General features: G+C 38.6%; 1 protein-coding gene across 1 annotated transcript in view; it reads right to left on the bottom strand.

Moving 5' to 3' along the window:
* Positions 1-1,115: 1,115 nt before the first annotated feature.
* The window catches only part of bcl11ab (BCL11 transcription factor A b), a 50,506-nt gene continuing 38,174 nt past the window's right edge, over positions 1,116-13,447 (bottom strand). Inside the window, exon 3 of the mRNA NM_001100951.1 lies at positions 1,116-3,055. Within this exon, the coding sequence (NP_001094421.1) occupies positions 1,116-3,055 (1,940 nt within the window). The remainder of the gene's footprint in view (positions 3,056-13,447) is intronic.

Here is a 13,447-nt window from a genome sequence, read left to right as displayed (position 1 = left end):
ATTGTCAAGTGTTGACCAGCACACCGTGATAAAATGGTTAGGGACCACTGCTGTAAAGTATTCAGACTTTCATCCAGGAATTTGTAAATGTCCTCATAATGCGTTCCTGCATTGCTCCATCAAACCTGGTCTCGCTAAACTACTTCTATTTCTATAGCCAATCTGAGCTTAGTTCAAAATTTCAAAAAGGATTTTCAATCCAGCTTATTCAGGGATTATTTATTAAAAATGACCCTGTCGAGAAATTAATTTGATTAAAAAAAAATGGACGTATTTACATAATATGCGTTTTTGTCCCATGCACCAAATAGAAATTAATCAGTATAGTCCAATAAGTGGGCTGTCTACTGAGTAAAACACATTTTCAGGGTGACTATATATATATATTTATAAAAACAAAAATCTTCATAAAAAAACCCATAGACCCTAAGTTTAAAGAAAACTTACTAATATACCTGTTTGTTTGATATCAAAACACAAGGTAAAATCTCACAAAGCCAAAAGGCAAACTTAAAGGAACACAACATGTTATGCTAGTAAATGATATACACAAGAACATACACTGGATTCCTGCATTTAGTGAATTCACGATAGGTACTTGATGCAAGAACCTCATTTTGCATTGAACAATATCCCCAGGCTTATGGCAAACGGCAGAAACCACAGATGCTTTAAACACCCAAGGCACTCTTTTTCACAAGCAACAATAAAAATTCAAACGTTTTTAGTATTTTAGTAAAATGTTACCATTCAAACGTTCACTGGTAACCCTAAAGTTTGTCTATATCCCTAACGAACAGTGTAAAACCCCAGTGTGAATGTAGGTAGTCAAAAGATTACAGGCTTAAATGATACAATACGACTAGGTATGATATGTAAAAATTAACCGCTTGCAGCATGAAATGTTCTGTTCGATAAAAGACAGTAACAACAGCAATACCGCTAATCAATCAAGCTAACACATGCCAACCAGTAAGAAAAGGAGTACAAAACATTAAGTTATTGCACATTCGAAAGGGCTCAGAGTCTTGCGTAAATTTCGACAAATTTTCGGCTAGTATCCTCATCTGACGCTGTGCTTTAAATATTGTGTTCTGCGTAAGACATCATCAAATTTACTCCGATTTAATTTCGATGCTCAATGGCCGATCGTTGTGCCATTTTTTCATGTGCTTCTCCAGAGTGCTGTAGACGCTGAAAGGCATGTGGCATATCTCACATTTGTAAACGTCCTTGCCTGTCTGTCCATGCGTCTTCATGTGCCGTGTTAGCTTACTGCTTTGAGCACAGGCGTAGCTACAAAGCTCACATTTATACGGCCTTTCGCCAGTATGGCTGCGGCGATGCACTGTCAAGTTGCTGCAGTTTTTGAAGACCTTGCCACAAAACTCACATGTGTCACTACGGCGGCCATCCTTGGAGCTGGGGCGACCACTGGGAAGGTGGGGTGTACTGGCTCTGCTTCCCGTGCCGCTACGCCCAGAGGCTGTGCCTCCATCCAGCTCCCCAGGAGGAGTGGAGAACCTGAGACTTCCATTCTCCGAGGAGTGCTCTGAAGAGGTGGCGAAAGGTGATTGTCTTGAGTCCCCAAAGTTGAGGATAGGATCCTTGAGCTGGCGCGAAGCGGCATATCCAGCCAGCCATTGTGAGTACACATTTTCTGAATTGGGAATTGTAGGAGTTGGAAGATCAAGGTCTTTTTCCACCTTGATTCGCTTAGTTAGAGGACTGTCAGAACCTGGACTTCCAGCGAGAAGTTTTCTTGAGAGGTCATCATTTGAGTAGGACGCCGACCCATTAACGATGTGTCCGTACCCTTCGTTGACTTGAGAAGACTCTTTTGGGGAACTGTCACCAAATGTCTCGTGAGCTGATCTGTGGTGGTCGCCTCGTTTGTAATGTTTGAGCGCTTCTCGGTAGTCCTGAATTCCCTCCACATTTTTGTTGTGTCGTTGTCTATTGTTCTCGTGATGACGTGCACCTTCTAGGCTCAAGCTAAAGTTTATATCATTCCTTTCACCAGCCTCACTTTCATTCTCCTCCTCCTCCTCTTCTTCTTCTTCATCTTCCTCCTCCTCTTCCTCCTCTTCATCCTCCTCCTCTTCTTCCTCTTCTTCATCTTCCTCTTGTCCATTTTCAGGGATCATGCCATTGTTCTCGATTTTAAACTTTGCAACCACTGATTTAAGAGCATTGGTGGCACTGCTTGGCAAATCACTCGTTCCTGGCTCAGGTGAACTCGCAGTTGAAAGGCCATCGTCTGATTTGGAGGTAGTGGAGGAGGATTTGTGCCGATGGGTCTTCATGTGGCGCTTCAACTTGCTGGCCTGCGTGCAGGCATGGTTGCAAAGGTGGCACTTGTAAGGTTTCTCTCCGGTATGACTACGCCTATGGACAATTAAGTTGCTCTGGAACTTAAAGGACTTCCCACAGAACTCGCAGGATTTTGCTTTTGCAGTTGGCAGGGTGGGTGTTTGCTGTGTAGGTGTTGAACGGGGACCAGAAGGAGAATGAGATGCCCCTGGCTGGAATGGCTGCAGCAGCCTTTGCATAGGGCTGGGCCTGTTGGGCGACATGGGTGGAGAAGAGCCAGCAGAGTTGCCTGCCAGTTCCCGTAGTCGTCTCGAGAAGTCCATAGATGGGGAGTCCAAGGGTACCGAATTAAGACGCAGTACCCTGTCAAAGGCGCTTGGGTGGTGGGGGGCCAAAGCCAGATCGTCTGGGCTCATATGATGCCGAGGTGGGGGACTAAAGAGTGGAGGCGTCCTGGGATATCGACCTTCTCTAGGAACAGAGGAGCCATCTCTGTTGGCTATCCTCATCAGGCTATAAGGACTACTGTCTCCTAGATGGGCTGCATGTATAGGTGGCTGAGAGGCACAGTCACCACCCATGCCTGGAGCAGAGGCCACACGGGGAGTTAATGGGCTTCCAGGTTCGCTTTCCAGGTATATTCGGAAACCATGAGTATTCTGGGCATGCTGTAGCAGGAACCAAGCAGTGCTGAAGGGCTGCTTACAGGTTGTGCAAGTGTAGCTGCTGGGCTCATCTTTTTCTGCAAAACAAAACAAAAGGAGAAGGTCAGTTGTCTATTTAGGAACTAGCAAGTCAGACAAATTTTTCAGCAAATTTATTGCAGGAAAATAACTTGTTTAGGTGCTTGTTCTGTCCTTGCCTCTATATTATTTCTCATGCTGCTAAAACCACACTCAAACTTTGAGCTGTACCTCTACTAACTTTAAATCATAGTTCACCCAAAAGTGAAATTTCTATGGAAGTCGAAGATTAGATGCTTCCAACATTTTTCTAAATGAATTATTTTGTGTTCTACAGGAATAAAAAGAAACTCAGACCGGTTTACAACAAGTGAAGGGTGAGTAAATGATAACATGCATTTCAGTTTTGGTTGAGCTATTGCTCTTTAACAGTTAATAATAAATCAATGTGCTTATAAGTTATTGAAGTTATTTTTCATACAGTTATGTTCTTGCTTTGATATCTTGGCATGGCATGCTAAATCACAAATGCAAATGCTAAATTCAACCTGCTGAAAATGCAAGTAAGGTTGTTCAGTTTCTGCATGAGCATCACTTCATATGTCAACAGCCTCGCCTGTCTCTGAGATATCTGACACAAAGGCCAGAGCGAACAAAAAACCTGTACCCAATCAAAACACTTTTTTTTACTGCATAAGAGATGCAGGGGGGAGGCTGGTAAATTATGGATCATTACAATCTGCAAAAATTACAGTTAATTGCTGCCACCTGTGTAGGGTTTGACCTCCTCAGGAGATTTTCCGTCATAAAAAGGCCACTCTCTTTGCCTGCCTGTTCTCATGCTTATTCCAATAAAATCATATACCATTATGAGTCATACAAAGAGGCCTGTGCTTATATTCGAGGATTTTAAAATGCATGTTTCTATAAGACACAATAAAAAACAAATGTAAAAATAATATTTATCATTGCATTTCAATTTCAGAAATGAAATAAGCTAATATGTTAATTCTAGCTGTTTAATGGCTTCGAAAAGTGTACTGTATACACAAGCAAACACAGACACCACAAACATTTCCTATCTTTTGGAAATTTTGGTGAGGATCCAACCTCACATATTATTATTTTTCAGTTTTTTTGGTTTTGTTGATGTAAAGTGCAACTACATTAGCAGCAGATAACACAAAAAAATAGTAAAATTAAGATACATTTTTGAAAATCCATTGGTGCTCCAAAATACACTGTGAAAAAGAAATACAGGGCATGAAGGTGGTAGAAATTATACTCAAGTTTGAATCAAGCAATCAAACCAAGTGTGAAAACAGCCTAAAATAAGGGAAGTGTTCTCTATAGACGTATAATCATCCTGCGTCGCTGACATTTAAAACACCCACCTCACCAACAGCAGCTATTACTCGGTGGCCTTGTCTGAGAGGACGACTTATTGATTACTTTCAACCTTGTTTCTTTCAGCACATAGCCGACAATCACATTTTCTTTAGCGATATGCTAAAAAGTGGGGGAGGGGGGAGTTATATTGGAGAGCAATTTGCGGGCATATGTCCATCCAGATCGTGAGAAGAGGACAGAAAAGCATCATTGTGTGTCTGATTGGAACACCATCAAAATATCTATGAGGGCAAACCAAACATTTATGGGCATTTCAATTGGTTTGATGTAGGATTGAATAATTCCATTCATACTAAACAACAAGCCTTGATACAGTTCCACTTTTTCGTCACTTTCTGGACAAAAAAGCTATTTGACCAATACCAATTTTTAAGGATAAAGTATTTAGGACATGTTTTATTACTCAACAAGTCTTAAGTGTGAACAATTCCATCTTTAACCTTTTTACTACTGAGGTACATGTGACATTGACTAGGCTATGTTTACACAACAATGGTGTAGTCAAGTCAGTGGCACGACACTGGTGTGTATGTACTCCAGAATTTGCTATGTGTGTATGATGTGTATCTGCTGTTGGTTGTAATATTAAGTAAATCTTTATCACTTTGCGAATAAAGCTTTAGCAACAACATGACAACATACTCTGCCATTGTTGCGTTTTTTTCGCACTTGCTTTAAATCTACACTTCTCTAAATACATTTCATGAATGTGGATGACATGATCATTTTCAATGACTCGTTTTCAGGACACGAAACCAGTGGCGTTTTCCGAATGTATGCATTTCCAGTCCCAATATCGCATGGGTGTGTAAACAAACAGGCAAAAAGAGTTTTTTGTATAGAAATATTACAAGTTTGGATGATAATGTTGTTTAAATGGCTTATAAAATCCATCTGTTTTTGAACAAAACTGCCACAGCAGCAAGTCATTATTATACCAATATATAGTTTCATATCAAGCTCATTTGCAGCTGCAAATCGTAACGTTTTGATTTAGTGGTTAAAGCCGTGGTCACACTGGACCTTTCGCCCCATAAACTTCCTTTCATATGCATGCAAATGCAACAGACCGGAAATGAAAACTTGTATGACAAGTTCGTATTGTTTTGATTTAGTGGCTAAAGCCGTGGTCACATTGGAGTTTTCGCCCCATAGACTTCCATTCATACGCAGGTAAATGCATCAGACCGGAAATGAAAACTCGAATGACAAGTTTTGTAAAGTTTTGATTTAATGGAAATTACCGCAGTCATACTGGATTTTTCCCCCATAGACTAAAATTCATATGCACACAAATTCGTCAGACCAAAAACAAAATGTTTCGCAGTTCGCTGAATTGCAAAATTCAAAACATGACCTCGTTGTACAGAAATGTAAAATATGGACCAATCGCTCACTTTTTTAAATGTCTAATCATCTTGTTTAATCCTTTTCATAGCGTAGTACAGCAGGATTTCCCTTGTTCAAACTCTAGTGTGACTGCGGCAAAATTCGTATTCATTTGTACGATCTCATTCGTACCTTTAAGTACAAGCTGCTCCTCCTCCATTAAAGAATAGGGTGTATGGGTGAGGTTTGAAGATGCACCTTTTTAAAAGTATGTTTACATTATTATTTTACTTTTCTGACAATATGTAAAATAGTTATGTTTCGTCTCCTGACTGATCAGGCAATTTTTTTCAGCTACATATAAAAATACATAGAAATTTGATCTTATTACTCGATTGAATGGCCGTTATCAGTGGTTATCAGCTGATAGATATGGGCCAGCAGGGGCCTTCTGCGCCTACTGGTAGTTATCATCCACTACTAATTCATGGAGAATTTAATAAATAATATAAATAAATCTTGTTAACTTCTGTCTGAAGCCATATGCGATTTATAGCTGATTAACCATGTGAATGGATGATAAGTCTTCTGAGCCTACCATTAGGGAAAGAAGGCCCCTACTGGCCCATATCTATCAGCTGATAACCACTGATAATGCCCATTCATTCATTCATTCATTCATTCATTTTCTTGTTGGCTTAGTCCCTTTATTAATCCGGGGTCGCCACAGCGGAATGAACCGCCAACTCATCCAGCAAGTTTTTACGCAGCGCATGCCCTTCCAGCTGCAACCCATCTCTGGGAAATATCCACACACACACTCACTACGGACAATTTAGACTACCCAACTCACCTGTACTGCATGTCTTTGGACTGTGGAGGAAACCGGAGCACCCAGAGGAAACCCACGTGAAGGCAGGGAGAACATGCAAACTCCACACAGAAATGCCAACTGAGCCGAGGTTCGAACCAGTAACCCAGCGACCTTCTTGCTGTGAGGCGACAGCACAACCTACTGTGCCACTGCCTCGCCCCTAATGCCCATTCAATCATATCTTGTCACGCCTGAACCTAAGACCAACACATGCAAGTCACTACATATGCCCTCGGTCCATTTAACTAAATACACACATGAAACCAAAGACATGAAGTGTGTACTTAAAGGGCCAACATCAGATCGTTTGACACCATAAAAACACATTCAAGGTTTACCACGCACTACGCATAATTCACCAGCAAATAATTACACTTCACTCAAGCATCTGTGCCCCTCACACCTGACCCTAGTTTAATCTAGACATGATTATTCCCATATTCAAGTCAATGTAATGAAAAGCTCCAAATGCCATATGGATACTCCAGGGATGAGGTGAGAAAATCATGCTTGGCTACAACAAAGCAGCTGGTAATATTTTTGCCAGTGCAAGTAAATGTGTTTAATTTCCAGTGTGTTCAATCCCAGCACTGGACACCCTGCCCCCCTGCGCATATTGAAAGTGTCTGAGAGGGTGAGGAGGGTCGCCATCTTGAAACAGGGCCTCTCATAGAGTGCCTAGCAATGGGTCAGCAGTCACCTTATCAACGCACATTAAAGAGGAGGACAGACAAAAAGGAGTGGACCAGACGGAGAGGTGAAGGGGAAGGCGGTTTAAAGCCCACAGACGGGTGGAGGCATCGACTGGGGGAGGTGACCGTCTGAGAAAAAGAAAGATGTGGCCATTGGGGAAGATGAACTGGTCTAGTCTGCACAGGGCAGAGGTGGACGTTTTGTTAGCTCACGAGACCGTCCCGCAGACAGAGCAAACACCGAGGGGGAAACGAGATTCAGACAGTTTGACTCCAGCAAACATCTACAAACAATAATCCAGGTTTTAGGAAAAACTTTGCAGGGTTGTGGCTCCTAAAATCTAATTGGATGAGCCACTTTTAAAGCTGTTTTAATAGTAAACACAACTTTATAACTAATAGCATTTAACAATCCCATGAAATTAAAATCGTTTTCTTTTTTGTTAATATAAGTATTGTTAGTTTTTAAGGTGTCTGAAAGGTAGTGCACTTCAAAACAGAGACAAAATTCAGGTTTAAATGATACAAAACTGATATGAGCATGCAAAGCTTGCAGTTTAACACTTCCGTCTATATGGAGTAACGATTTTTCTTCACGTCATTTGGAGCTACAGTTTCTCCTCAAATCATAACCAATCAAATGCTCTCTAGTATGCAACATGCCCTGCCCCCTTCAAGACACCTCATTTGCTTTTCATTTGATGCACTTGAGCTCAATCTCTCACTGGCAGAGCGGTGATAAACAAAATGCTATTATCTGTTTTTTTTAAAGGGGAGGAGCTACACTATGTCCCACCCATTCCATGTTTTGATGAGATAACGTCAAAAATCGAGTAAAAATGCATATTTCAAAGCATTCTAAATAAACGTTGAGTTATTTATTTAAGCCAATGGTTGAGTTAAAAATATTTGCTGCTTTGTTGGGTTACAACAGTCAACTGATTTAACAGATGCAGAACAGCTGTATTGTTATGGGTGCATAATGTAATGCGTAAAAATTTTCACATTATAACGTTTATTTAAGCTCTAAGTTGTTTTAATGTAAAAAGTTGTACTAAATTAAATCATTTTGTTAAAAGAAGGTTTGGTTCAAATTTTTTTATTTATTTTTTGGCCAAGTTTACATTACCAGTCCATAACCTTTTTCCTCAGGCACAAGTGTAGAGAAAATAGTCATTTGGTCTCATCAGTAATTCATTGAGAGGGTGGTATGGCAAACAGATCTGCAGGTCACTAACGTTAATTTGGCCGAATAACAGCATTTATCACTGGGTGACAAAATGTTGTAATACGCTTGAAAAATTAAGTAAATAATAATTAATAAATACAAATTATTTAATAAAACAATTTTTTTTTTTTTTTTACCACATCGGTGTCCTTCCCTCACTGCAAAGACTAGTGCTTCCAGTTTTTTCTGCAACCATGATGAGTGCACATCCTGAATGCTTAAAAGCCGGTAATTGGCCTATAGTATATATTCTCCTTCCAATAATAATAAAAAAAGGTAATGTCTATGTGTATATGTTCAATGAAGTGTATTAAATGTATGTGTTGTTCTCGGATTAGATTTTATTAGAATAGATTCAACTTTATTTTCATTACACATGTGCAAGTACGAGGCAACGAAATGCAGTTTAGGTCTAACCAGAAGTATAATAGCAGCAAGTTCAGGATATAGGTATAAGTTATAAAGTGCAATTATAGAAAAACTATGGGTAATAATTACAGAGATGTTTTTTGTCTTAACCAAACACCATCAGGATGACCAAAAGTCTGTTCTGTCAATGGCCTAACTGCACATTAAACATTAGATACTTGCTGTTTTCATTGACACTTCATGCTAAGTCTTTACAAAACACTTAATCATGTAACGCATGGTCTTGGTTGGTATTTAGATCAGTTATTAAAAAGAGTTTCCAAAAGTCCATTAACACAGCTGGCCTTTAGCACTGGTAAACAGTCTACAATGAGGCGTCCAGTACAGCGTTAAACTTCATCACAGTGCCAACATTTCCACACTGCTCGACAAAGATTATTTCAAGTCATCCTGTCTCTTTCTTTGCATTCTCCTTATCCATGAGACCACAGACTACAGGCTTAAATGGCCATGTGATAGTCGGGCGTAGTGAGAGGACTCATTCAGAAACCCTCCCTCAGGCAGAGCTCTGGAACTGGGACCAGTACAAAAAGACCAGTGTTCCCAATTCACATTACAGCCACGGGGTCAATATTTAAGGCTTCCCATCTGGCGCATCCAGGGCACAAGTGATGCAGTAAATCAGGCTAGAGTTAAATTGTTGGATATCTGGACTTAAGAGAACTAATGAAGTTATTTATAGTTGAATTTACCCAAATTGAGCCTTGCATTATCAACTTAACAAAAATTTAATTTACTTTATTTATAACCTAAATGCTAATTGACACATTTTTTGTATGGAGACCAATTCATATCAATTGCTTATAAGTACTAATAAACTGAAAAATATAAAAGCTAATAAGTACATATTGATGCCTATATTTGTGTAGTTATTAATAGTAAATAGTAAGTGTTTCCAATTCTAAAGTGTTACTGTTTGATCTGGAACTGAAGTTAGCAGGCATAAATATCATTTAACTACCCTTTTTACTATTACTAAGCAGCAAATTGGGCAAATTGTGTAGTTATTAGTAGTTAATAATGAATGTTTACCATATTTAAAGTGCTACTGGTTAATCTGGAACTGTTAGCAGGCTATGCTATAATTTATAACTACCCTTTTAACTATTAATAAGCAGCAAATTGGGCAAATTGTGTAGTTATTAATACTAAATAGTATGTGTTTCCAATTCTAAAGTGTTACTGGTTGATCTGAAACTGAAATTAGCAGGTTAAGCTATCATTTAACTACCATTTTAACTGTTAATAAGCAGCAAATCAGGCAAATTGTGTAGTTATTAATAGTAAATAATGAGTTTTCCCCATACTAAAGTGTTACTGGTTAATCTGGAACTGATTTTGACAGGCTAAACTATCTTTTAACTATCCTTTTAACTTTTAATAAGCAGCAAATTAGACAAATTGTGTAGTTATTAATAGTTATAATGAGTGTCACCGTACTAAAGTGTTACTGGTTAATCTGGAACTGAAGTTAGCAGGGTAAGCTACCATAACTACCATTTTAACTATTAATAAGCAGCAAATTAGACAAATTGTGTAGTTATTACTAGTAAATAATAAGTGTTCACCCTACTGAAGTGTTACCGGTCGATCTGGTACTGAAGTTAGCAGGCTAAGCTACCATAAATGGCTACATCATGTTAGCATAGCCAACGTTAACATTAGCTACAGGAGATGACATTTTGAAAAAGGAGGGCGGTGAAAGACAAACCAGCTGTTTCACTCAAGCAGACACGGTATTACTATTATTCCAACTTTAACTCAAATATAACGTTGCTAGCACACGCCGAACAACCTTAAACATACATTTACCATCAATAACCTTCTATAAGATGGATGCACTGATCACTTAACTAAGACAGGGCCCAATTCATCAAGCAGGATTCCAGCTCTCTGCTTTGCTGCTTAATTGGATGCATATGTTCTGGTATGCTAGCAGATGGAAGAGTTCTGCTAGCTGCCACTGCTTTAGCATCAGCGAGGAGACGGGTAAAAAATAACCAGTAAATTCTAAAATCAAAGCCTTGTCCCAACTATGTTCCACAGTTTGTTGCTATCCTCGTTTTTTTCAGATAAAAGCAGAGAGATATGAAAAACAATTACATGACGGATTGTAACCAACCTGAACATACTACAAAATATACCTCTTTTAAGCTGGATTTTTAGTATTTTTAATATACATATAAACTTTTTTTTTTTTTTTTGATAAAGCAAGAACAAAAGTGTATCCCTAAATCTAACTTTCATTGGGAGAATAAACAGATCACGGTCACACTTTACAATAAGGTTCATGAGTTAATGTTAATTAATGCATTTACTAAGATGAACAAACAATAAACAATACATCTACTACTGTATTTGTTGATGTTAGTAAACGTTAGTTAATGAAAATACAGTAGTTCATTGTTAGTTCGTGTTAACTCGTGGTGCATTAACTAATGTTAACAAGCATGGACTTGGATGTTAATAATGCATTAGTAAATGTTCAATAATGATTAATAAATGCTATACATGTGTTGTTCATGATTAGTTCACGTTAGTAAATGCATTAACTAATAAACCTTATTGTAAAGTGTTACCCAGATCACACACAATAGTACAAACTATCAAAATTCACATAAATTAAAGTAAAATGGGGCTTTATGAGTTTGAAGACTAGAACATGGTGTCTTAGTTCATATCCAACCTTCATTTTAGTCACTGATAGTATGTCCTTAGACCACTCGCTGAACATCTGATGCATAAAGCACATCAAATGGGAAACATATGAGTATCAAAGTCATCAATGCAGTCTGCAGGATTTCCAGGAGACGCGTGTCTTGTTCTTTAACAGTCCACCATGAAACAGATGCCAATGCACTCAGGTTCCATTTAGACTAGTGTGCTTTTGTTTTAAAATGGTGTTTTAGAATGAAAACACTCCTTGTTGGCATTTTAATTGCGTTTCAGAAATGTCCACACTCACTATACAACCTAAAAAGCCTGATACATGGTCATTTACACTCAATGAGCATGCGTTAGCATCCATATTTCCAATCTACCAGTTGTACAATGGTCATATGTGAAGGACTTGATGAATCAGAGATAAATAGACCAATCAGAGAGTGATTGTGGATAGCCATGCCTCTGCTTATAAAGTTTAGATTTCAGTTCATCTATACTGAAACAGAACTGAAGTGTTCATTCATTTTTTTTTTCAATTTAGTCCCTTATTTTTCAGGGGTCGCCAAAGCAGAATGAACCACCAACTGTTTTATCATATGTTTTTATGCAGTGGGAGCCCTTTCAGCTGCAACCCAGTACTGGGAAACACCCATACACGCATTCTCTCTCACACACACACTCATACACTACGGCCAATTAGTTTACACAATTCACTTTTACCACGTCTATGGATTGTGGCCACCCAGGGGAAACCCACGTGAACACAAAAAAAAAAAAGCCAACTGGCCCAGCCGGCACTCGAACCAGTGACCTTATTGCTGTGAGACAACAATGCTAACCACCAAACTCAAGTATTTCCAGACTAAAACAGGGTCTGTAAATTTTTTAAAATGCTATGTTTTTGTAAATTGAAGATCCTGGAGTAGTGTAAATGCCAGCCATAAACTAAACGTATGCATTTTAAAAGTGAATAAGTTTAGAAATAAATATAATAAAATAAATAATGCATAAATAAAATACATAATTTTATAAGTGTAAATGACACCTCACAGAAGAGGTTGTGATTAAAATTGTGTTAAAACAGACGTTCACACCTGAGAGTTACAGGAACTCAGTCATGAGAACTAGCTACAAGGCAAAAACGCTGCATTTGACAACAACCAAATCTGCAGAATGGAGGCCTTTATAATCGAAGCTGTGTGTTGTGTGTTATAACAGAAGTGGGCTGCAAATATTATTTATGTGTTTACAACAGCAAAATAGAGAAGTAAATTTGATTTGACAACCTTTAGTGCTACATATCATCGACGCTGAGAAAAATAACAAAACACAGGCGACAAAGCACACAGGTAAGTATCTACTGGAGAGGTGGCGATACAGATAGTAAAGGCCCCGGTAACACTTTATTCTCATGGTAGACTGTCTGTTTAATATCTGTTGATACTGCTCCTACAGACATTTAACTGACTATAAGAAACTTTGCATGTCAACTTGCACTAACCCTAACCCCAACCTAACAGTCTACTTATAATCTAATGAGAATAAGTTGGCATGTAGATGCAATGTAACTTACATTCAACAAACGGACCATCAACATAACGTGCGACCAAGGCCCCATCTGATTGGTAAAATACTTGGCACATGAGATTAATTTAATTGATTGCACTTGATTGCACTAGATATGCTATTATCACGTCTAAATATTGTGCAGCACTAGTGGGAGTACTGGACTACAAAAGACTAATATCCAAATAACACTTGAAATTACATGTATTTTAAATCAAAGTCAAGTTAAGGACCCCCTTGAAAATAAGATGGGGGCTAT

This window comes from Danio rerio, chromosome 6, assembly GCF_052040795.2.
Source record: "Danio rerio strain M-AB ecotype USA chromosome 6, GRCz13ab, whole genome shotgun sequence".
Taxonomy (NCBI): Eukaryota; Metazoa; Chordata; class Actinopteri; order Cypriniformes; family Danionidae; genus Danio; species Danio rerio.
This window is presented reverse-complemented; position numbering and strand designations above follow the sequence as displayed.